The sequence below is a fragment of the Oncorhynchus clarkii genome, chromosome 17 (genome assembly GCF_045791955.1).
Source record: "Oncorhynchus clarkii lewisi isolate Uvic-CL-2024 chromosome 17, UVic_Ocla_1.0, whole genome shotgun sequence".
Lineage (NCBI taxonomy): Eukaryota > Metazoa > Chordata > Actinopteri > Salmoniformes > Salmonidae > Oncorhynchus > Oncorhynchus clarkii.
This window is the reverse complement of record NC_092163.1, coordinates 54,852,440-54,878,474: the sequence shown is the minus strand read 5'-3', so window position 1 is coordinate 54,878,474 and position 26,035 is coordinate 54,852,440. Positions and strand designations below refer to the sequence as shown.

At 45.0% G+C, this 26,035-nt stretch overlaps 1 protein-coding gene across 2 annotated transcripts in view; it reads left to right on the top strand.

The window, feature by feature from the left end:
* LOC139369837 (transcription factor SOX-13-like) overlaps positions 1 to 24,802 on the top strand; it is a 43,395-nt gene extending 18,593 nt beyond the window's left edge. The window contains exons 2-14 of one of the 2 annotated variants that reach the window (XM_071109116.1): positions 10,692 to 10,911; positions 11,114 to 11,228; positions 11,633 to 11,719; positions 11,909 to 12,081; positions 12,192 to 12,260; positions 12,378 to 12,489; positions 14,202 to 14,275; positions 16,436 to 16,598; positions 18,640 to 18,758; positions 19,603 to 19,708; positions 19,956 to 20,126; positions 23,556 to 23,772; positions 24,221 to 24,802. In XM_071109116.1, the coding sequence (XP_070965217.1) occupies positions 10,693 to 10,911; positions 11,114 to 11,228; positions 11,633 to 11,719; positions 11,909 to 12,081; positions 12,192 to 12,260; positions 12,378 to 12,489; positions 14,202 to 14,275; positions 16,436 to 16,598; positions 18,640 to 18,758; positions 19,603 to 19,708; positions 19,956 to 20,126; positions 23,556 to 23,772; positions 24,221 to 24,494 (1,899 nt within the window). In that variant the 5' untranslated portion in view covers position 10,692 and the 3' untranslated portion in view covers positions 24,495 to 24,802. Of the gene's footprint in view, positions 1 to 10,691; positions 10,912 to 11,113; positions 11,229 to 11,632; positions 11,720 to 11,908; positions 12,082 to 12,191; positions 12,261 to 12,374; positions 12,490 to 14,201; positions 14,276 to 16,435; positions 16,599 to 18,639; positions 18,759 to 19,602; positions 19,709 to 19,955; positions 20,127 to 23,555; positions 23,773 to 24,220 lie in introns of both variants that reach the window. The other variant, XM_071109115.1, reaches the window with a different exon arrangement.
* The last annotated feature ends 1,233 nt before the right edge of the window (positions 24,803 to 26,035 follow it).

Sequence of the window (26,035 nt, the reverse complement as noted above, 5' to 3'; positions counted from 1 at the left end):
GAAACTGATTCAACCTCGACTACCTCTCCTCTGCCCTTATCATGCTTTTACAACTCTCATCGTGTGTGTGTGTGTGTGTGTGTGTGTGAAAGTGAATGAGTCTGTTGTGTGAGCGTATTCTGTGGCCAGAGTGGAGCCCCCTGGGATTGGCACTCTTGACATCAAAAGGCCAAAAGAACAGAAAAACAGAGAGGAAGAGGAGAGCGAGGGAAGGGAAGCTTTTGTGTGTGTGGCCCTGAGAGCTCAGTTCCTAATGAGACGCAGTCAGCAACACAACACAATAAACCTGCTTCAGGCCCTACCCATTCAAAGAAGGAAAGCAAGAGTGTGTGTGTGAGAGAGAGAGAAACATTGCCGGAATAACACTAAGAGAAACATCCATGACATCCACAACACCTGTATCGCATTTATTTTCTGTCGTCTTGCCTCTAAAATCTCATGTCAAATATAGACACTCACACAGCAGCCGCTGCATGTCGGCCTCATCATGTCAGACAAATGGATGTGGTGACGTTGTTCTCTCACTACAAGGCTTAGTATACTAAATATCTGACACATGGTCTGGGCGTGAGGCTGTCTATGATTCAGGGGAGACTGAGAGAGGGACATGGTCCTGGGAACCCACTGTGGATCCAGGTTTTCATCTCAACTCAGTTAATTAGCCCACGTTAAACTATTATCAATATTATTGGTAAATATTCTTAGAGATGGCATTTGTCTGTGTGTATTTTGGGGAGAGAATCTCTAAAATTAGGGATTCAAAGTTAATTGGTGGCCTTTAAAACAAGGCAGATCCTAATTGCTGGCGGTCTTCAGTGAGATCCAGCATCCACAGTGGGTGCCCAGGACCAGGGACGAATCCATAGGTGCATTGTGTGGGCTGAAGAGAAGCAGAGGGAATATGTTGTTTTACCAATGAAAGGCGAGTGAATGTCTGTCCGCCTGCTCTTTGCTGCTGCCGAGCGTGATCTTGATATAACTATTAAACAGATCTTCTTACTAAACTCTCTGACTCGACAGCCACACACTGATCACCGGATCAATTAAAATCATGCTTGGGAGCAGGAAGCACATATGCCTTTATTTTCCTTGACATGTTGTTTCTAGTCCAGCTCCTGTGCTATATTTGAATGTGTGATTTTCCTTCTTCTGTGGTGTCTCCGTTTCAGGCAGGTGGCCAGGAAACACACTTAGTGCATAAAGGTGACATTGTTAGGTGCTCCTGGACATCCCAGCGCGGTATCACACACCTGGATCACACCTGTGGGTCCAACTATTTGATTATCACATGTTAATGTTCTAGATAGGCTCACCGGTTGCAAAACATATTATGCAAATTAGTGGATTGTTTGGCTCAAAGATGCCAAAAAGAGGGCTCTTTGTCACAATAACGGGAGGTTTACATGAACACAGAGAGGGAGGCGGGATAGAGGGAGATAGAGAGACTGGGAGGGCGCTAGAGAGAAAGAGTTGAAAGGAACATAGAAAAAGAGATGTCACAGAGTTGAGACTGCAGAGTGGCTTTGGGCTGTCCTGAAAGAGGGAGGGAGTGTGTTAGACGGCTGTCCTGTGTGTGACTGAAGAGAACATGACGTGTTTCAGCATCACCAGTGCTCTACTGTGGAGGGGTCCTCTGGGTCTGGGGACCTCCACACTCACCGCACCGAAGAGGTACCTCTCCCTTACTGTACCTTGCTCTCTGTTTCTCTCTCTGACAGGGTCCTGAATGAGGAGAGACGGAATGCTTCTTTTCCATAGTTGTCATTAACTCTGAAAGGGGGTAAGGGTTTGAAGTGTTTGTCCTATACCTAGGATATATTTATTTTATTTATTTATTTGACCTTTATTTAACCAGGCAAGTCAGTTAAGAACAAATTCTTATTTTCAATGACGCCTAAGAACAGTGGGTTGGCTGCCTGTTCAAGGGCAGAACAACAGATTTGGACCTTGTCAGCTCGGGGGTTTGAACTTGCAACCTTCCGGTTACTAGTACAACGCTCTAACCACTAGGCTACCCTATAAGAAAGCTCAGTAAATATATATAATATATGTGTATAAATATATACACACACACACACACACACACACACACACACACACACACACTGGAAAAAAAAGATTGCTGTTTTGTTTGAATGTTTCCCTCCTGTCCCAATTTGATTTGTAATCTCTATGAATATATTATCCTGTATAGTGTGTGTGTATATATATATATATATATACACACACACACACACACACACACACACACACACAGGGGCAAAAAAGTATTTAGTCAGCCACCAATTGTGCAAGTTCTCCCACTTAAAAAGATGAGAGGCCTGTAATTTTCATCATAGGTACACTTCAACTATGACAGACAAATGAGGGGAAAAAAATCCAGAAAATCACATTGTAGGATTTTTTATTAATTTATTAGAAAATTATGGTGGAAAATAAGTCTTTGGTCAATAACTAAAGTTTATCTCAACACTTTTTTATATACCCTTTGTCATTGCCAACAGAGGTCAAATGTTTTCTGTAAGTCTTCACAAGGTTTTCACACACTGTTGCTGGTATTTTGGCCCATTCCTCCATGCAGATCTCCTCTAGAGCAGTGATGTTTTGGGGCTGTTGTTGCTGGGCAACACGGACTTTCAACTCCCTCCAAAGATTTTCTATGGGGTTGAGATCTGGAGACTGGCTAGGCCACTCCAGGACCTTGAAATGCTTCTTATGAAGCCACTCCTTCATTGCCCGGGCGGTGTGTTTGGGATCATTGTCATGCTGAAAGACCCAGCCACGTTTCATCTTCAATGCCCTTGCTGATGGAAGGAGGTTTTCACTCAAAATCTCACGATACATGGCCCCATTCATTCTTTCCTTTACACGGATCAGTCGTCCTGGTCCCTTTGCAGAAAAACAGCCCCAAAGCATGATGTTTCCACCCCCATGCTTCACAGCAGGTATGGTGTTCTTTGGATGCAACTCAGCATTCTTTGTCTTCCAAACATGACGAGTTGAGTTTTTACCAAAAAGTTATATTTTGGTTTCATCTGACCATATGACATGCTCCCAATCTTCTTCTGGATCATCCAAATGCTCTCAAGCAAACAGACGGGCCTGGACATGTACTGGCTTAAGCAGGGGGACACGTCTGGCACTGCAGGATTTGAGTCCCTGGCGAAGTAGTGTGTTACTGATGGTAGGCTTTGTTACTTTGGTCCCAGCTCTCTGCAGGTCATTCAGTAGGTCCCCCCGTGTGGTTCTGGGATTTTTGCTCACCGTTGTGATCATTTTGACCCCACGGGGTGAGATCTTGGGTGGAGCCCCAGATCGAGGGAGATTATCAGTGGTCTTGTATGTCTTCCATTTCCTAATAATTGCTCCCACAGTTGATTTCTTCAAACCAAGCTATATATATATATATATCTCTCTATCTCTCAGGAAATATATTTATTTATTTAACCCCATTTTTTGGGGGGCACACAACTACCTCCATACTTCCATGTGTTTTGTACCTCTTACATTGAGGAGCTCCATGACCCTGGTGGGGGTTGTAGAGCAAAACAGAGAACACCATCGTGTTCGTGCGAGTCTCCGCCTTCTCAGAAAAACAGTTTGACCTACAAAATATTATGGGAAGACTGATTTTCGGGACGTCTCATGGTCTGACAAACACTGCTGTAGCTCGGACACCTTCCCACAGATGTGGAAGGCCGACATAGGCAGATTCAGTGGATTGAGACTCAGCCCACGCAAAACAACTGATATCTCTAGCTTGAACTGATGGATTTTAATGGTGTTGTTTTTATTATGTTACTTAGATTGACTCAAGGGTGTGTCAATATACTCTTAAGGATTAAAAACTTGCTAGTGATATCACAAGTTAATGATTTGTTGTACTGCATAATTTAGCTGGTATAGAAATGTAGACATTTCATGGTAAATATTTTCAATTCAAGTAACAGTCCAGTGTTTTCAGATTTCTATGAAATATGACATATAATGAATTACAATATGAGTTAAATAGTTTTCCTTCCAAAAAATTGTAATTAAGTATGTTAAACAGCTTGTCTGTGTTGGAATGGTGTGGGTGTACTGTATACCGGTCATTCAAAATATTCATGCAAGTAGACGGCTGATTGGCCAGCTCATCATCCTCAGGAAATGGCAAGCATTTTTTTTAAACCTTGTGTTTGAGTTACAAGTTTGAGGTGGGGCTTTTCAAGGTTTTTTTTTTTCTCCAATTGTCGTTTTGGCCACTTACGAGTATAGGATTCAACTAAATAATTTGGGTATGAGTCAACAGACTACGAACTTTTAAAAGTGAGAATTTCACTGGACAGCTACTTAAACAATTACCTTCCTCTTTGGTTTGTTTGGGATTCAGTCAAACCACCACCACAACGTAGAATGTAGTTATTTCCATTTGTGTACCTATTACCATGTTAACAGTAATACCAGCTGAGATGGGACTGTTTAATGAAGTGCATTTAAACATTAGGCAGAGGGAATGGCTGCAGTGGGGTTCCACAGGGCATCTAACTTAATTCCCCCAGGGAGGACCATGGTACTAGAGTCCCACTAAGCGTCTGAACCTGTACTATAGTGCACCTGCTACTTTACAAGGGTTCTGTCCCAGCCACCAATCAGGCTTTAATATTGCCATCGCCAGCTTCACCTGCTACTATACCAGCCCTCAGGGTTTAAGGGAATCAACCACCCTCGGCTGGCGAACAACTGCATGTCAACATGCTAACTTTGCCAGAGTATTGAAACATTCCTAAAGCAGGATTGATTGAATCCAGCCATAGGTTTATAATGGCTCGTGGCACCGTAACACAACATTAAACAAGCTTTTTTAAAGACTTGTCAGTTCTGTCTGTTTGTCTCTCTCTCTCTGCCCCAAGGAGTCCATGCAGAGCTTCTGTCTTTACATTTGTCAGTCTCAGAGTTCAATGGCAGTTTTTTAATTTGTTTAATAAAATAATTCAGTCACTTGATCAGCCGCCGTGTGCAGGAATGGAACGGACTCCTTGCTCAACTCCGTCTCTGTCTCTCTCCCTCTACTAGTCCCCTTCAGGCCATGTTTGGAAAACAATAGACAGTTTCCCAGCACTAACTGCCCCTGTCAGGGAGGGAGGGATGTGTATTTATTTTCCCTTTTGTACTTTCACTATTTGCATCATTACAACACTGAATAAATAAATATATATTTATATATACACACACACACACATAATGACATTTGAAATGTCTTTATTCTTTTGAACTTCTGTGAGTGTAATGTTAATTTTTATTGTTCACTTTTGTTTATCTACTTAACTTGCTTTGGCAATGTTAACATGCTTCCCATGCCAATAAAGCCCTTCAATTGAATTGAGAGAGGGAGAACAACAGATAACATTGGCATTGCAGATGCCCCGGGGTGAGATGTTGGGTTTGCATGTTACAACATGTTGTGTAACTGAAGCTTTTGTCTGCTGTTTAGTGTGTCGTGGGAAGTGTATGATTTCAGAGGTGTCGGAGCTCAAGACTCAGTGCTAATCTTATCTCTGCTCTTATCCTGCCTCCCTCCTTTCTTAGATGTAATCACTGTACTTGACTGGATTGGTGAAGGCAATGTATTGGAACTTGCTTTCACCTGTCTCCGAGTTTCCATTCCATTTGAACTGTCGATAAGTGCAAACTGTTTACGTACAATACAGTTTTCCAGTCCCACTTCAATGAAATAGTTTTTAAATGCTCCTGATAAATGCACGGTGTCATGACAGTCCCAAGCAGCTATATTGTAGGAAACAACACCTCTGCCACGCTGATCCTCAAAATGTGAGGCCCCCCAGGGATGTGTGCTCAGCCCCCTCCAGTACTCTCTGTTTGCATTTCCTGTACTCCCATGACTGCATGGCTACGCACAACTCTAACTCAATCATCAAGTTTGCTGACGACTGCTTACAGGGAAGAGGTTAGAGTACTGGAGGAGAGGTGCCAGGAAAATAACATCTCCCTTAACGTAAAAAAATAACAAAGGAGCTGATTGTGGGCAACCGGAGACCGAGGAGGGAGGACCTGAAATGGTCCCACCACACCGACACCATGGGGAAGAAGGCGCATAAGCACCTCTACAACCTCAGGCGCCTAAAGAAATTCGGCATGACCACTAAGACCCTGACAAACCTCAATAGAAGTGAACCACCCTAAACTGAATGGCTCTCCAGAGGGTGGTGCGGTCACCAGGAGCATGCTGCTTTCCCTCCAGGACACTTCCAGCACTCTGTGTCAAAGGAAGGCCAACAGATCATCAAGGACCTCTGCCAGCCGAGTCGCGGTCTGTTCACTCTGCGACCATCTAGCAGAAAGAGACAGCACAGGCGCATTAAAGCCAAAAGACTGGAAAAACAGCTTTTATCTCGAGAGTATCTACTGCTGTACATATCATTCTTAGTATATACACTGCTCAAAAAAATAAAGGGAAAACTAAAATAACACATCCTAGATCTGAATGAATTAAATATTATTATTAAATACTTTTTTCTTTACATAAGTTGTGTGATTGTTGTCAGCACATTCAACTATCAATGGAAATCAAATTTATCAACCCATGGAGGTCTGGATTTGGAGTCACACTCAAAATTAAAGTGGAAAACCACACTACAGGCTGATCCAACTTTGATGTAATGTCCTTAAAACAAGTCAAAATGAGGCTCAGTAGTGTGTGTGGCCTCCACGTGCCTGTATGACCTCCCTACAACGCCTGGGCATGCTCCTGATGAGGTGACGGAGGGATCTCCTCCCAGACCTGGACTAAAGCATCCGCCAACTCCTGGACAGTCTGTGGTGCAACGTGGCGTTGGTGGATGGAGCGAGACATGATGTCCCAGATGTGCTCAATTGGATTCAGGTCTGGGGAACGGGCGGGCCAGTCCATAGCATCAATGCCTTCCTCTTGCAGGAACTGCTGACACACTCCAGCCACATGAGGTCTAGCATTGTCTTGCATTAGGAGGAGGATCTCATCTATGTACCTAATGGCAGTCAGGCTACCTCTGGCAAGCACATGGAGGGCTGTGCAGCCCCCCAAAGAAATGCCACCCCACACCATGACTGACCCACCAGGATGTTGCAGGCAGCAGAACGTTCTCCACGGCGTCTGCAGGGCTCTGGCAGTGCTCTTCCTGCTCCTCCTTGCACAAAGGCAGAGGTAGCGGTCCTGCTGCTGGGTTGTTGCCCTCCTACGGCCTCCTCCACGTCTCCTGATGTACTGGCCTGTCTCCTGGTAGCGCCGCCATGCTCTGGACACTACGCTGACAGACACAGCAAACCTTCTTGCCACATCTCGCATTGATGTGCCATCCTGGATGAGCTGCACTACCTGAGCCACTTGTGTGAGTTGTAGACTCCGTCTCATGCTACCACTAGAGTGAAAGCACCGCCAGCATTCAAAGTGACCAAAACATCAGCCAGGAAACAGAGCATATTGGGGGTGTCTTGCTAAATGCCTATAATTTCCACCTGTTGTCTATTCCATTTGCACAACAGCATGTGAAATGTATTGTCAATCAGTGTTGCTTCTTAAGTGGACAGTTTGATTTCACATTAGTGTGATTGACTTGGAGTTACATTGTGTTGTTTAAGTGTTCCCTTTATTTTTTTGAGCAGTGTATTTTGGGTGTATATACGCATAGATTGCATTTGGATACCTGATAGTGTTATTTGGGTGGTTAACTGTATTCTTCCTGACATTCCTGAGTTATTATTTTTATGTTGGATTATTATTATTTGTGTACTTGTTTTTGACATTTTTACTTCATTTTTCAGAGGTAGTAACATACACATTTAGCTGCACCCGCTATAACATATGCTAAACTGTGTAAGTGTTGATATTCAACTTATTCAAATCACACTTTGCAATTCACAAATCCACATCCACACAAGTTCCGCATGGATGCAGTTTGTTATAAACATGGAAGGTGTACATTTAACTTAGATTTGTGTGGAGAGCACTGATAAGCTGTGGAGGGCTGAGGTGAGGCGAGCCCAAGCATTGTCTGAGTTGTGACGCTACGGCATTGTTTAACTCTAAGATTAGATGTGTTGGACCCCAAACTCAGAAAACACACACACCTTAATGCATACCTGGCTGTCAGCAGGTCTATGACTCAGATTCTGGGCATGCCTTTGTGTTGGAGACACAGGCAGAGTGGTGAGACACTCTCTCGCGTGCACACACACACACACACACACACACGGGTGGCAGTCTAAAGCCACATGTGTCAGCTCTATAAGCCAACCACTTTGGAACACTGATGAGAATGCTGTCAAGAAGCCCAGGAATAACTTCCTGTGCTCCACAGCAGGATGCTGAATGCCACCAACACCCCCACAGGGAAACCTCATCACTCCTTAAACATAGGAACAGTAAAATGAACAGAGTGTTTGAGGTGAAGAAGAAAAGCTTGAGGTGTGTAGAGGAAAGGGATTTGAGTGGATTCTGAAGGTTGTTGCATGTTTGCCCATCCTCTAACCTAGTGGTTAAGGGGGTTTGGTCAGTAACCGAAAGGTCGCTGGTTCGACTCTGAGTCAGCAAGGTGGAAAAATCTGTCATTCTGCCCAGTAACCCCCAACAGCAACTGCTCCCATGATGTCGATTAAGGCACCCCCCTGATTCAGAGGGGTTGGGTTAAATACGGAAGACACAGTTCATCTCCACCCCCTCATATACACACCCTGGGACTGGTAATCTTCAGAACCCCCCCATATTATTTAAAAGGTTTTGGTGAATGGATTGGTTCACATCTCACTCACTCACTATAGCACTCACACACAGGTTTAGAGCCTTGGCCTCTGGAAGGCAGGTGGCTTTGTTAGAGACAGAATATGAGAGGGGGAACGGGGGGAGGAACTCTAATCACTATGCGCTCGGCAGAATGGTGGCGCTCTGCATTTTCCCCCGGTCCCGGAGTCGGTCGGCACATTCCGCTGGCATTGTTATCTGCACTGTTTCCTGCGGCCGCGGCTTTTGTCCGTCTTTTGCCCATTGTCCCGGCTTCCTTTGTTCCCTCCGTCTAACAATGGCTTTTTTCTCTCCCTTTATTTCTATATATGTGCACTTTTCGCCCTGTGTGTTCTGTTTGTTTTGTTCTCCTGTCTGGCGTGCTTTTCTTTCCTCCTGCAGCAGAGGTGGGGAAAAAACGCAGCTAAAGTCAGAGTTCATTAAGGTTCAGCCTCTCTCTCTCTCCGCTCTCTTAGCCTGTCCTTCACTCCATCTCTCTCTTTCACTCTTTCTCTCCATCTCTCGGTCTCTTTCTGTTCGTGTGTGTTTTGATGTGCAGAGTCTTCGCCTTGTCATGATGATTAACTTTCCCTGAGACCTACAATGTCTCCCAAACTAGAGGTTTGGTTTTCAAGGTCCAGTTGACTTGTGTTTGTGTGACATATTCACAGTATGTCCTTTGTTCCCTACGCAAAGCAGGGGTTTCTATACACGCACACAAAGCTCAGAGACCTAGAGATAGTCACGCCTGGAAAGCTTATGGTCACATTACAGAGAAAGGTGGTGTGTGTGTGTGTGTGTGTGTGTGTGTGTGTGTGATGCGCGGTTTGCAAACTTTACCAATGTCAACTAGATTGAATCCTTCTATCAATCTATTACATTATTCTGTTGAGCATGTGTTAATATAACGTTAGTCTTCTCGGGCAACATAATGACAAAAGAGAAGCTACATTTATCTAATTGTAGACAAGTTGATTAACACAGCCTACCAAACTGTCAGAAATTATAAGCAGAAACATATGTATATCAGGCCCCCCAAAAATATCCTGCATCCCCTGTCAAAAATTTGTGCTGTTGTGCAGTCACTCTGGTAAGGCTAGAGGCATGAGGGCAGAACAGCATTTGCGTTGCTTTCCCCCTACGTCAAATCAAATGTTATTTGCCACAAGGGCCGAATAAACCAGGGGTAGTCCTTACAGTGAAATGCTTACTTACAAGCCCTTAACCAACAATGCAGTTTTAAGAAAAATAAGTAAGTAAAAATAACAAATAATTAAAGAGCAGCAGTAAAATAACAGCAGTGAGGCTGTATACAGGGGGTATGGTACGGGTACAGAGTCAATGTGTGGGGGCACAGGTTAGTCCAGGTAATTGAGGTAATATGGACATGTAGGTTGAGTTAAAGTGACTATGCATAGATAATAAACAGAGAGTAGAAGTAGAGGGGGGGGGGGGGGGACAAAGCAAATAGTTTGAGTAGCCATTTGCAGAGTCTTATGGCTTGGGGTTAGAAGCTGTTAAGATCCTTTTGGACCTAGACTTGGGGCTCCGGTACCGCTTACGGTACCGGAGAAGAGAGAACAGTCTGAGTAGGGTAGCTGGAGTCTTTAACAATTTTTAGGGCCTTCCTCTGACACCGCCTGGTATAGAGGTCCTGGATGGCAGGAAGCTTGGCCCCAGTGATGTACTGGGCCGTACGCACTACGCTCTGTGCCTTGCGGTCGGAGGCCGAGCAGTTACCATACCAGGCAGTGATGCAACACTCGATGGTGCAGCTGTAGAACTTTTTCAGGATCTGAAGACCCATGACAAATCTTTTCAGTCTCCTGAGGGGGAATAGTCCATGTGAACAAGCCTATCTATTCACCTGAACGGTTCTTCTGCCCCCCGCCCCCTCACACCACTATTTTTATTTTCCCGCCCATTTTCCTCCCAGAATGGTGGAGCCCAGTCCCCCAGCGCTGCATCTCCATGCCAGCGGTGATGTCAGCATGGTGGGCGTCAGTGTGAAGTTGGAGGAGTCTGGAGGAGAAGGGGGAGGAGCCCACACCAGGGCAGAGCAGCTCTCCTCTCCTGCCTGTGATTGGTCAGGACATCAGCCAATGGAACGACCGGAGTCTAGACAGCTGACTCCTCCCCTCTCCCGCTCACCCTCAGTAATAAACTTATCCCATTTTAATTTTAATGTTTAAACAATCTTTTTTAAAAGTGTATCCAGGTCTGCTTCCCAATCCCACTAGTCCTTGCCTATAGGCACTTGTGCAGATCTGGTTGTACTATGTTTATCACAGACAAGCTAGCTACAGTTTGTTAGCTATATGATTGTGTTCTTACAATGTTTTCCCCTGTCCTTGGTAGGAGGGCTCTCCTGGTAAGGAACAGCTTCTCAGACAGAGTCCTGTTGGGATGAAGGGGGGCAGCAGGGGGTACAACCATCGACCAGAGGGACACATGCACCCCACTGTCAGCGAAGGTATGGCAAACCTACACCTCGTCTGCGCCCCAGTGTAATCTGTTTCTGATCATCACTTTGCTCTATAGAGATCTCTCCTGTACATTGATAGAGGTGAAGGTGTTGAGTTTTTTTTTTACAATGCATCCCATTTAGACTCTGAGAAGGCCAGAAGAGTTTGCCTTAGCTCTGTGTGCTCATGTTTGTGTTCCTGTTCATTGGCTACAGAATTGCATTACATTTCCCTTGGCTGTTTTTATTTTTAAAGAGAAAGTACACAAAGTACCTTTCTATTGGAATCCTTACAAAGTAGCAGACCTTGAAATTTGAACTACTGCATTGATTCATACACGTACACAATCTAATTCCATTGTTCATACAATATGGTGGCTGAACAACAACAAGTAACTGTTTCCTGTTGGCAGTCATGCCCACCATAGAGAAGCTTCTGAGTGTGGACTGGAGGGAGAAATTTCTGGACAAAAGCCCCCTGGGAGGCAACCACCTGAAAGGTGAGCTTTTACCCCTAACCCTTCACCTTTTACCTCTCACCCATCAGTGCTTTGTCCTTCCGGTCTCTCCACCTGTCTGTCAGTCTCTGCTTGCCTGCCCGTCTGCTTCCTATATCTAATTGTGTCTCTATGTATAATCATGTTTGTACTCCTTTCTCTTTCTTGTTCTCTCTCCTCCTTCCTTCCCAGGCACTCCAGAGTCTCTGGCAGAGAAGGAGCTGCAGTTGTTATTGATGATCAACCAGCTGGGTGGTCTGAGGGAGCAGCTGCTGGGAGCCCACTCTGAGCAGAGGAACATGGCTGCCTTGCTGCTGGAGAAACAACAGCAGCAGATGGAGCTGGCCAGACAGCAGCAGGAACAGGTGATCCTGACCTCTGACCCCTGGCACAACTCACACACTCTGACCCCCAAACCATAACATTGACCATAACCTGAGTGTACCTGGACTAAGCTTTGTGTGGTTAATTCCAGATTGCCAAACAGCAGCAGCAGTTGATCCAGCAGCAGCACAAAATCAACCTGCTTCAGCAACAGATCCAGGTGAGATGAGACCTCTACAAATGACATGCTATTTTCATAACAAGAATTTAGAAGTAACTTTGGGGTAACTCTGAGTGGGACTGACCTTGTGCCCTCTGTCTGACCTGGTCTCAGCAGGTTAACATGCCCTACGTGATGATCCCAGCCTTCCACCCCAACACCCAGCAACTCCCTGTCACTGCCGACAACCAGATGACCATGCCTCTGCAGCCAATCCCCTGCAAGCCAGGTGAGTCACACCCGCTCTAGCTTTTTTGCTCGGTGTGGATGTTGCCTGTAATCCATGGCTTCTGGTTGGGATATGTATGTACGGTCACTGTGGGGACGACGTCATCGATGCACTTATTGATGAAGCCGGTGACTGAGGTGGTATACTCCTCAATGCCTTTGGATGAATCCCGGAACATATTGCAGTCTGTACTAGCAAACCAGTCCTGTAGTGTAGTATCCGCGTCATCTGACCACTTCCGTATTGAGCGAGTCACTGGTACTTCCTGCCTAAGTTTTTACTTGTAAGCAGGATTCAGGAGGATATAATTTTGGTCAGATTTGCCAAATGGAGGGCGAGGGAGAGCTTTGTAAAGGTAGTCTAGAGTTATTATTATTATTTATTTTTTTTCTCAGGTTGCACATGTGACATGCTGGTAGAAATTAGGTCAAACGGATTTAAGTTTGTCTGCATTAAAGTCCCCGGCCACTAGGAGCACCTCTTCTGGATGAGCATTTTCTTGTTTGCTTATGGCCTTCTACAGCTCGTTGAGTGCGGTCTTAGTGCCAACATCGGTTTGTGTTGGTAAATAGATGGCTACGAAAAAATACATAAACTTTCTTGGTAGATAGTGTGGTCTACAGCTTATCATGAGGTACTCAGGCGAGCAATACCTCGAGACTTCCTTAATATTAGACTTTGCACACCAGCTGTTATTGCCAAACAGACCCCCACCCCTCATCTTACCAGACGTAGCTGTTCTGTCCTGCCGATGCACAAAACCCAGCCAACTGTATATTATCCATGTCGTCGTTCAGCCACGACTCGGTGAAGCATAAGATATTATAGTTTTTAATGTCCCGTTGTTAAGAGAGTCTCGAACGGAGATCATCCAGTTTATTCTCCAGTGATTACACGTTGGCCAATAGAACGGATGGTGAAGGCGGGTTAACCACTCACCGACAAATTCTTACAAGGCACCCCGATCACCGCCTCTTGTATTTCCGTCTTTTCTTCACGTGAATGATGGCGATTTAGGCCTGGTCTCGGAGGGGCTGTAAATCCTTTGCGTCGGACTCATTAAAGATAAAATCTTCGTCCAGTTCGATGTGAGTAATCGCTGTTCTGATATCCTCAAAGCTCATTTCAGTCATAAGAGACATTAGCAGCAACATTATGTACAAAATAAATGTCAAACGATGTGAAAACACACCAAATAGCACAATTGGTTAGGATGGCTCCAGTAAAACGGCAGCCATCCTCTCCATTAATTCCAAGGCCCCGCTGCAGTGCTTCCAAAAAAGGAGGGTAGATTGGGGCCCATTGGTGGGCTGTGACATGGTTTAGATTACTCACTGGTTCATTATAAACACTCAATCCTCTCATACACTATGAAAACAAAAAAGTAACATGCTGACATCAAGTGATCTCTGCAGACTTTTAATGTATCATCAATGTCAATCTGAAACAACAAAACAATGGTAAATGTAGCACCTCTGTTTTGTTTCTCTTGTTGCTATGTACTGTATAAGTTGCTATAGAAGTAGCAGCAGTCCCTTTCAGATTGTATTGTGGTCAGTAACCTCAGTCAAACCCCCTTTTCCCCTGCTCATACACTTCAATCTGTGGTGGAGTCGGCATGATGATAGTACAGATAATGTCTAGATGTTATTGATTCTGTTCCCTTCTGACAGAGATTGTGAAGCTTTCATCTCCCCCTTCTTATTTTGCAGTGGACTATCCCATGCAGCTGCTGCAGAACTCTCACTCCACCCCTGTGAAAAGGCCCAGTGGTACCTTCCGTCAGGTAGTGCTTTTCATCTATTACTATACTAAAACTATACTATACTGTACAGTAAGACCTTTTCCAGATGGAATAAAATAAGGTGAATTGGAATTGGTGTCAATAAAGACAGGTTAATGTTGTTTCTGTGCTTTATACAGTGCATTCGGAAAGTATTCAGAACCTTGACTTTTACATTTTGTTACTTTACGGCCTTATTCTAAAATGGATTAAATAGTTTTTTCCCCCTCATCAATCTACACACAATACCCCATAATGACAAAGCAAAAACTGTTTTTTTTAGACATTTTTGCAAATGTAATAAATATTAAAAACGGATATCACATTTACATAGGTATTCAGACACTTTACTCAGTACTTTGTTGAAGCGCTGTTAAAGGAATTATATTCCTATTTAAAAGCACCTTTGGCAGCGATTAGAGCCTTGAGTCTTCTTGGGTATGATGCTACAAGCTTGGCACACCTGTATTTGGAGAGTTTCTCCCGTTCTTCTCTGCAGATCCTCTCAGGCTCTGTAAGGTTGGATGGGGAGCATCGCTGCACAGCTATTTTCAGGTCAAGATGTTCGATCGGGTTCAAGTCTGGGATCTGGCTGGGCCACTCAAGGACATTCAGAGACTTGTTCCGAAGCCACTCTGACGTTGTCTTGGCTGTGTGCTTAGGGTCGTTGTGCTGTTAGGTGAACCTTCATCCCAGTCTGAGGTCCTGAGCGCTCCGGAGTAGGTTTTCGTCAATGATCTCTCTTTACTTTGCTCCGTTGATCCTGACTAGTTTCCCAGTCCTTGTCGCTGAAAAACATCCCCATAGCATGATGCTGCCACCACCATGCTTTACCGTGGGGATGGTGCCAGGTTTCATTCAGGCGTGACACTTTGCATTCAGGCCAATGAGTTCAATCTTGGTTTCATCAGACCTGAGATAATTTCTTTCTCTCTCTTTGGGGCCATGGACTCGTGTTGCTTACGCCAAACCCTGAATTGCTCAGTTTGACTGGGTGGCCAGCTCTAGGAGGAGTCTCGGTGGTTCCAAACTTCTAAGAATGTTGGAGACACCTATGTTCTTGGGGATCGTCAATGCTGCAGACATGTTTTTTGGTACCCTTCCCCAGATCTGTGCCTCGACACGATCCTGTCTCGGAGCTCTACAGACAATTCCTTCCACCTCATGGCTTGGATTTTGCTCTGGCATGCACAGTCAACTGTGGGACATTTTATATAGACAGGTGTGTGCCAAATCATGTCCAATCAATTTAATTTACCACAGGTGGACTCCAATCACGTTGTAGAAACATTTCATGGATGATCAATGGAAATCTGAACTAAATTTCAAGTCTCATAGCAAAGCGTTTGCAAAAATGTTTTTGGTTTGTCATTATGGGGTATTGTGTGTAGATTCTTTCAGATTTTTTTTTTCCTCATCAATTTTAGAACAAGGCTGTAACGTAACAACATTTGAAAAAAGTGAAGGGGTCTGAATACTTTCCGAATGCACTGCACCTAACAGCTGCAACCGTTGCACAGGTTACATGCCTAATACAGCACTATAGTACATGGATATTTGTATTTTGATAAGCATGTCATGTTTTTGGTAAAGGCCTGAGGTATGTATGTACCTAAGAAGCCATCTCTCTTAATACTACAGATACAGGCTGGGAGATCTTTGAAAAATGCTGTCAAAACAATGCACTCCAAATGAACAATGCATGTTTCTGGTATCTGGGACAGTGAACAACTGAACAAATACACCACACCCTGTTCACAGTTGTGTGTGTGTGTGTATGTGTGTGTGTGCCTTTGCGTGCACAATGCAGTCATGCTCTGTCTGCACTGTTGCACAAGTGGAAAAGGGCATCACGTAAATCACTAGACAATCACTAAACAAAAGAAAGACCGGAGAGAGAAAGCACAGACAAAAGAAAGGCTAGACTAAAGAAACACTACAGTGGTGTGAAAGGAAAGCTGTGACACACCAAATCTGTCATTCATAACCCTAACACACACACCCACCCCATACATGGGTGTGTTTTTTTAATTACTTTGATGAGAATTGGAAGTTGTGTGTGCGTTTATATTGACTGAACTAAGCAGTGTATTCGGAATGTGTTTTTTTGTGTTGGGCTGACACACCACTAATTGTCTACTCTTTTGTCTTTCATCCCCTTAGGAAGCCAGCCAGCCTCTGAATCTGACCTCCAAGCCCAAGGGGATGGACATGGGGAAGAGCCCCAGCCCACAGATCTTTGAGCTGGGCTCGCTGACTCTTCAGGGTGGGTACAGACCCAGGGACAACCATAGAGACAGCCCTTCACGGCCTGCACTTAACCTAGGTCAGTATACACACACATACATTACATGCAAAAGTTTGGGGTCACTTAGAAATGTCCTTCTTTTTGAAAGAAGCACACATTTTTTGTCCATTTAAAATAACATAATCATCACAGCATTTTTTTGTGCTGTTCTGTGAAGGGAGTAGTACACAGCGGTTGTACGAGATCTTCAGTCTCTTGGCAATTTCTCACATGGAATAGCCTTCATTTCTCAGAACAAGAATAGACTGACGAGTTTCAGAAGAAAGTTCTTTGTTTCTGGCCATTTTGAGCCTGTAAATGAACCCAGACATGCTGATGCTCCAGATACTCAACTAGTGTAAAGAAGGCCAGTTTTATTGCTTCTTTAATCAGAACAACAGTTTTAAGCTGTGCACATGATTACAAAGGGGTTTTCTAATGATCAATTAGCCTTTTAAAATGATAAACTTGGATTAGCTAACACGACGTGCCATTGGAACACAGGAGTGATGGTTGCTGATAATGGGCCTCTGTACTCCTATGTAGATATTCCATTAAAAATCTGCCGTTTCCAGCTACAATAGTCATTTACAACATTAACAATGTCTACACTGTATTTCTGATCAATTTCATGTTATTTTAATGGACATTTTTTTACATTTTCTTTCAACAACGAGGACATTTCTAAGTGACCTCAAACTTTTTAAAATGGTAGTGCGCACACACACGCCGGCCAGTTTGTTAGGTACATGAAAATGCTACACATGGTTCACTCCTACAGACAGTCACAAGGCCGTAACTTGCCATATAAAGTAAACAAATCGGCATCGAGGCATCGGGTTACTGTTTGATTGAACATTAGAATGGGCAAAACGAGTGACCTAAGCATCCGGTTACTGTTTGATTGAACATTAGAATGGGCAAAACGAGTGACCTAAGCATCCGGTTACTGTTTGATTGAACATTAGAATGGGCAAAACGAGTGACCTAAGCAACCGGTTACTGTTTGATTGAACATTAGAATGGGCAAAACGAGTGACCTAAGCAACTGAGTCTGTTATGATCGTCGATGAAAGGCACGCCATTTCCAGTATCTTAAACTGTCAACCTACTGGGCTTTTCACGCGCCAAAAGGTTTACCAAGAATGGTGTGACAAACAAAAAACACACTGTCATGGGCAGTCCTGTGGGCGAAAACCGCTAGTTAATGAGAGAGGTTGAAAGAGAATGGCAAGAATCGTGCAAGCTAACAGGCGGGCCACAAACAGACAAATAACGGCGCAGTATAACAGTAGTGTGCAGAATGGCATCTCGGAATGCACAACTTGGCGGTCCTTCTCGGGGATGGGCTATTGCAGCAGACGACCACACCGGGTTCCACTCATATCAGCTAGAAACAAGAAGAAGCGGCACCAGACGCGATCACCAACACTGGACAATTGAGGAGTGAAAAAACATTGCCTGGTCCAACGAATCCTGGTTCCTGTTGCGTTCCTGTTGCATCATACTGATGGCCGAGTCAGGATTTGGAGTAAGCAGCATGAGTCCATCCATGGTCCCATCCTGCCTGGTGTCAACTGTACAGGCTGGTGGTGTATTGGTGTGGGGAATGTTTTCCTGGCACCCCTTAGGTCTTTTGACACCAATTGAGCAATATTTGAAAGTCACACCTTGTAGAATCCACTCCCCGAATAATTCAGGTTGTTCTGGAGGCAAAGAGGGGTTACGGGCCGGTACTAGATGGGTGTACCTAATTAACTGCCTTTATGTATACGCACACACACGCCTACCTCCGCTCATGCCATTCCTCAGCTTCAGACATGTCAACACCCTGACTGTGTGTGTGTGTGGTGAGAGAACCTGTTCCTCCTTTGACTTCAGGGCTTGTGCGCTACCATCCCCGTTTCCTCTCAGATGCAATAGGTTGTACTCCGATACTTTGACTCACTTTTATATTGACATTTGCAACCCGTTGTCGGTGCCCTGCCTATTTGAGCTTTGAATGACAATTTTTCCCTGATTTTTTTTTCTTTCTTTTTTTCTGTCACTCACTCTCTCTCACTCACTCACTCACTCACAGGTTTCCTGGGAGAGGGGGATGTGGTGACCCAGGCCATCCACGATGCCCAGCAGCTGCTGTGGAGTCATGGGCCGGGCGGAAGAGAGAGGGAGCGAGAGAGAGACTGCACTGCCAGGATGGTAAGCCATTGTCTAAAGTCACTCTCTCCTGTCACACACGCAGGCTTAGGGTCGTGGGTGGGTTCAGGGCCAGGTTTAGGGTTACAGGGATCCGTGGTCTCACAGTGGCTGTTATAGACTGGAGAATGTCTCAGCTACACACACACACACACACACACACACACACACACACACACACACACACTGAGAAAGTCTCAGCCATGTCCTCAAGCAGGAACAACAGCTGCTGTAAACTCATAACAGTGTTCTTATAAACACTGGTGATGACTCACCTTTCTCCTTTGTCCACTGTAACACACCGCTCCCCTCCTCTCCGCCTTCTCTCTCTCCTCCTTCTTTTCTCTCCAGAGTCATAGATACAGTGTTCGGCCATGTGTGTTTGAAATGTAGACTTTTCATGGACTCCACAGTGGCACCAAAATCTCCAAGACAAGTCCTATCTTCAGCAGTGACAATGTCATGTGGAGCATTTGGTGCCATCATAGAGGAGAGTCCTTATGTCTTTCACCCCTCCGCCATCCTCTCTTTCCTGCCCTCAGGTTGAAAACACAATTCTCTCCTCCTCATCCCTCTATTTCCTGCTTTTGCGTTTCCACCCCTGCTTTCAAATGCCGGCTGACATGAGAAACCTCTCCCTGCTCAGCCAGAAAGAGTGCTGTCCAACACACACACACACACACACAGAGAGAGAGAGACGGATAATGATAAATGCTCTCTTCAGACCTCTTTTTATTTTTTATGGCCACAACATTCAAATTTGTGTTCCCATGTGGGTACAGGTGTAGGCCTGTGTCTGTCAGGTGTGTGTGTGTGTGTGTGTATAACTCTCTCTGTCTCTGTGTAGGAGCATAAGGAGTCTGGTCGCAGCGACAGGCTGCCACACCAAGACCGGGGAGAGAACAGACAAACCCGCCAAACCAACGAGGACCACCACAGCAGTGACTCTGAGGGTAGGCCCTCCAAAACTGCCTGATCAAAAATAACATGTGGTTTAGATGGTAGAGGGCAAGCATCATAGTAAGTCTAGAGCTTAAATGTGTTCTCCTTTCCTCTACACTGATCTGAACACACAGAGCAGGGGAAAGCAACATGGAGGATTTCTTGTCCAGTATTTGTTTTCACCTTTCCTGTTCTTTTACCAGTGAACTTGAAGGAAAGTAGATTTGTTGTTGGCCACTGACTGTCTCCCTCCTGCAGGCCCCCTGTCTGCTCCTGGTGTGGGGTTGTTTGCAGAGGTTCGCAGTCCCCCCTCCTCCGTCCACATCAAGAGGCCCATGAACGCCTTCATGGTCTGGGCCAAAGACGAGAGGCGACGTATACTACAGGCCTTCCCTGACATGCACAACTCCTCCATCAGCAAGATACTGGGTGAGCATGGACACACACACACACACACACGGGACATAAAGCATGCACTAATTGGGATTAATAGAGTCGTATGAAATTGAATTGACATGCAAAACACACACATGCTGTCAGTCAATGAGCACTGTAATTGTGTGTTTGTGTATAGTCTTTGTATAAATATTGTTTGTGTGTGTGTGTGTATCTATTCCGGGTGTGTCACCTCCTGTAGTCCTGGCACAGAGGGGACAAGCGAGGGCACGATCTGCCACCTGCTTCCCCCGGTGACAGGAACCCCCCCCGCCCACACACACACGCACACACACACACAAATACAGCCACGCACCCCTTTCCTCTGACCAAACACTCACATTCCATTCCATTGTGGAGCACTGGAGACACTCATGCTATCCCTCTCCTCTCCTCTCCCTCTCCCTCTCCCTCTCCCTCTCCCTCTCCCTCTCCCTCTCCCTCTCCCTCTCCCTCTTCCTCTTCCTCTTCCTCTCCTCCCTCCCTCCCTCCCTCCTCGTCCCCTCCCTCCCCATCGAACGTAGTTCAACTCCTTTCTCTGAAAGTCTGTGTCCAACTGGTTTCAAGTCTTAATGTCACGAGCACAAGTTCAGTGGAATGCCTTTCTTGCCAGCTCTAAACCCAACAATACTGTAATACATATCAATGTAGTAGTAAAAATAACAGAAGGTAGAACAAAAAACATACGAGAAATAAAATTAGAAATGAGAAGAACAGGAGAAAGTAAGAAGCTATATACAGGGTCAGTATCCAACATTATATTTACAATGTGCAGGGATACTGGAGTGATGGAGGTAGATACAGTTGAAGTCAGAAGTTTACATACACCTTAGCCAAATACATTTAAACTCAGTTTTTCACAATTCCTAACATTTCATCCTAGCATAAATTCCCTGTCTTAGGTCAGTTAGGATCACCACTTTTATTTTAAGAATGTGAAATGTCAGAATAATAGTAGAGTGATTTATTTCAGATTTGATTTCTTTCATCACATTCTCAGTGGGGCAGAAGTTTACATACACTCAATTCGTATTTGGTATCATTGCCTTTAAATTGTTTAACTTGGGTCAAATGTTTCAGGTAGCCTTTCACAAGCTTCCCACAATAAGTTGGGTGAATTTTGGCCCATTCCTCATGACAGAGCTGGTGAAACCGAGTCAGGTTTGTAGGCCTCCTTGCTCACACACGCTTTTTCAGTTCTGCCCACATATTTTCTATGGGATTGAGGTCAGGGCTTTGTGATGGCCACTCCAATACCTTGACTTTGTTGTCCTTAAGCCTTTTTGCCACAACTTTGGAAGTGTGCCTGAGGTCAATGTCCATTTGGAAGACCCATTTGCGACCAAGCTTTAACTTCCTGACTGATGTCGCTTAATATATCCACCAAATGTTTCTTCCTCATGATACCATCTATTTTGTGAAGTACACCAGTCCCTCCTGCAGCAAAGCACCCTCACAACATGATGCTGCCACCCCCATGCTTCACGGTTGGGATGGTGTTCTTCGGCTTGCAAGTCTCCCCCTTTTTCCTCCAAACATAACGATGGTCATTATGGCCAAACAGTTCTATTTTTGTTCCATCAGACCAGAGGACGTTTCTCCAAGAAGTATGATCTTTGTCTCCATGTGCAGTTGCAAACCGTAGTCTGGCTTTTTTATGGCGGTTATGGAGCAGTGGCTTCTTCCTTGCTGTGTGGCCTTTCGGGTTATGTCGATATAGGACTTGTTTTACTGTGGATACAGATACTTTTGTACCTGTTTCCTCCAGCATCTTCACAAGGTCCTTTGTTGTTCTGGGATTGATTTGCACTTTTCGCACCAAAGTACGTTAATCTCTAGGAGACAGAACACGTCTCCTTCCTGAGCGGTATGACGGCTGCGTGGTCCCATGGTGTTTATACTTGCGTACTATTGTTTATACAGATGAACATGGTACCTTCAGGCGTTTGGAAATTGCTCCCAAGGATGAACCAGACTTGTGGAGGTCTATAATTTATTTTCTGAGGTCTTGGCTTATTTCTTTTGATTTTCCCATGATGTCAAGCAAAGACACTCTGAGTTTGAAGGTAGGTCTTGAAATACATCCACAGGTACACCTCCAATTGACTCAAATTATGTAAATGAGACTATCAGAAGCCATTTACATAATTTTCTGGAATTTTCCAAGCTGTACAGTCGTGGCCAAAAGTTTTGAGAATGACACAAATATTAATTTTCACAAAGTCTGCTGCCTCAGTTTGTATGATGGCAATTTGCATACACTCCAGAATGTTATGAAGAGTGATCAGATGAATTGCAATTAATTGCAAAGTCCCTCTTTGCCATGCAAAAAAATATCTAAAGACACTGAAGCAGCAAACTTTGTGGAAATGAATATTTGTCATTCACAAAACCTTTGGCCACAACTGTTTGAAGGCACAGTCAACTTGGTGTATGTAAACTTCTGACCCACTGGAATTGTGATACAGTGAATTATATGTGAAATAATCTGTCTGTAAACAATTGTTGGAAAAATGACCTGTGTCATGCACAAAGTAGATGTCCTAACCGACTTGCCAAAACTATAGTTTGGTAACAAGAAATTTGTGGAGTGGTTGAAAAATGAGTTTTAATGACTCCAATCTGTGTATGTAAATTTACGACTTCAACTGTATGTTAGGTGACAGGGATACTGGAGTGATGGAGGTAGATATGTATAGGGGTAAGGTGACTAGGCATCAGGATATATGATAAACAGATAAAAAGCAGCGTATATGATGATTGTGTGTGAGTGTGCATAGACGGAGCAAAAAAACTAACTTACAAGGGTCAACTCACTGGTAAATAGCTAACGGCTACAGTCTTATTTATGGCTTGGGCATAGAATCTGTTCAGGAACCTGTTGGTATCAGACCAAATGCACCCATACTGCTTGCCATGCAGAAGCAGAGAGAACAGTCTATGGCTTGGTTGGTTGCTGTCTTTAATGATTTTCCGGGCATTCCTTTCACACCGCCTGATATAAAGGTCATGGATGGCAGGGAGCTTGGCCCCAGTGATGTACTGGGCTGTCCGCACCACCCTCTGTAGTGCCAAGCGATAGAGGGCGGTGCGTTGCCATACCAAGCAGTGATGCAGCTGTAGAACTTTTTGAGGATTTGAGGGCCAATGCCAAACCTTTTCAACCTCTGAGGGGGAAGAAGTTCTGTCTCGCTTTCGTCACAACTGTGCACACGTGAGTGGACCATTTTAAGTCCTTAGTGATTTGGACACAGAGGAACTTGAAGCTCTCGACCCACTCCAATGCATCCCCGTCTCCAATGCTGCCCCTCCCCCCCTTTCCTAACTAGGAAAAGCCCATGTATTCTTGTACAGAAAGTCCTCTGTTCTTTAGTCTGACATTGTCTCTCTCTCTGTTTTGTCTGTGTCCCTCCTTCCCTCCAGGAACTAGATGGAAGTCTATGTCTAACCAGGAGAAGCAGCCCTACTATGAGGAGCAGGCCAGGCTGAGCCGACAGCACCTGGAGCGTTACCCCGACTACAAATACAAGCCCCGCCCCAAACGCACCTGCATCGTGGAGGGGCGGAGACTCAGGGTGGGCGAGTACAAAGCCATGATGAAGAGCAGGAGACAGGAGCAGAGAGGGGCATACACACACAGGTAACACACACTGGAGATGATGATCTGTTAGAGATTGGCTCTGATAGTGAAGAGAACCTGAGTTGATATTATGCAGAGAGCTCTTAGCGAAACAAACTCTGCTCTAGTCCCTCGTGCTTTTTCTGTAAGAACACAAACAAACCCACTGTGGTTAAATAGAAATGCAGGCCTACAGCTGGTTATGTCTTCTCTCATAGACAACAATAGAGCAGAGTTTTATTCACTATGACTGTAAAACTGCTCTTGAGTAACAGCAGCTTCGAGGGGTTTGTTCTCTTCAGTCCAGTCCTCTTCTCTGGGTATGAACATGTCCTGAGACATGGTGGTAGACTCCTACATACAACCATGCCTCAGGGCAAACACCTATCCAGTCCTTTCAGATTTAGACAAGGATTTGGGAATTGTTGTACATTCCAGCACCAACGTCCCGTCTCTGTCTGTCTTCCAGTCAATCAGAGCCGCAGAAGCTGCACTACGCCCCAGGCGAGGGCCAATACCCAGGCGGCGGTGGAACGGTCTCCATGCCGACGGTGCCATTCCACCCCGCGCTATTGGAGCACTACCTGCCACGAGGGTTGGAGGCTCCGCCTCCTCGCAGAATTGACGGGCAGATCACACCCACTCCCCTCCACAGAGAGAGGGAGAGACCACCGTACAGCGAGGGGGAGGAGAGTGACAGAGGAGAGAGGAGTGAGGGAGAGCTAGTTCTCCTCACTGACTGACTGAGTGGGAGGGAGAGAGAGAGGGAGAGATTTTAATAGGGATAAAGGAGTAAGGGAGAGCTAGTTCTCCTCACTGACTGAGTGGGAGGGAGAGAGGAAGGGAGAGTTTTTAATAGGGATAAAGGAGTAAGGGAGAGCTAGTTCTCCTCACTGACTGACTGAGTGGAAGGGAGGGAGAGAGAGAGGGAGAGAGTTTTTAATAGGGATAAAGGAGTAAGGGAGAGCTAGTTCTCCTCACTGACTGACTGAGTGGAAGGGAGAGAGAGAGGGAGAGTTTTTAATAGGGATAAAGGAGTAAGGGAGAGCTAGTTCTCCTCACTGACTGATTGAGTGGGAGGGAGAGAGAGGGAGAGAGAGAGTTTTTAATAGGGATAAAGGAGTAAGGGAGAGCTAGTTCTCCTCACTGACTGAGTGGGAGGGAGAGAGGAAGGGAGAGTTTTTAATAGGGATAAAGGAGTAAGGGAGAGCTAGTTCTCCTCACTGACTGACTGAGTGGAAGGGAGGGAGAGAGAGAGAGGAGAGAGTTTTTAATAGGGATAAAGGAGTAAGGGAGAGCTAGTTCTCCTCACTGACTGACTGAGTGGAAGGGAGAGAGAGAGGGAGAGTTTTTAATAGGGATAAAGGAGTAAGGGAGAGCTAGTTCTCCTCACTGACTGATTGAGTGGGAGGGAGAGAGAGAGGGAGAGAGAGAGTTTTTAATAGGGATAAAGGAGTAAGGGAGAGCTAGTTCTCCTCACTCACTGACTGACTGAGTGGGAGGGAGAGAGAGAGGGAGAGTTTTTAATAGGGATAAAGGAGTAAGGGAGAGCTAGTTCTCCTCACTGACTGAGTGGGAGGGAGAGAGGAAGGGAGAGTTTTTAATAGGGATAAAGGAGTAAGGGAGAGCTAGTTCTCCTCACTGACTGAGTGGGAGGGAGAGAGGAAGGGAGAGTTTTTAATAGGGATAAAGGAGTAAGGGAGAGCTAGTTCTCATTGACTGACTGAGAGGGAGGGAGGGACAGAGAGAAAGGAGTGTGTGTGTGTAGACAACTGAATGAAAAGGTGTGTGTGTGTGTGATGAAGGGGATCTTGGTCCACATCAAGTGTGTCAGAGTTCAACGGTTATATCTTAGCCATGTGATATGACCATGTCAGCAGAGCCCATGACATGTTAGGGTTAGTAGGAGACAGTTGTTTGTTACGACGTTAAAGGTGTCTGACAGCTGAATCTAAAATATCATTGGTCATGAATCATAGATTGGTCTGTCCATGTTGCTCGTAATAAAGGTACATTCACAATGTGGAATGAGTTGAGGTGCACTGGATTAGACTACTGTCACCAATGATGTTTCCCCTAAACACACATCTATTATTTCTAGACCATATCCTTAAAAATATTAGGGCCAGGGTATGAAACATCTGATCTCTCCCTAACGACATGTAATCTGATCTGATTTGGATTCTGACGGAGAGTGCTGCCCTCTGCTGTTTGGGATGGGCACAGCACCATGAAATATCCCGATCGCTAGAAAGTAAGATTTTTTAAAACATTTTTTATTACC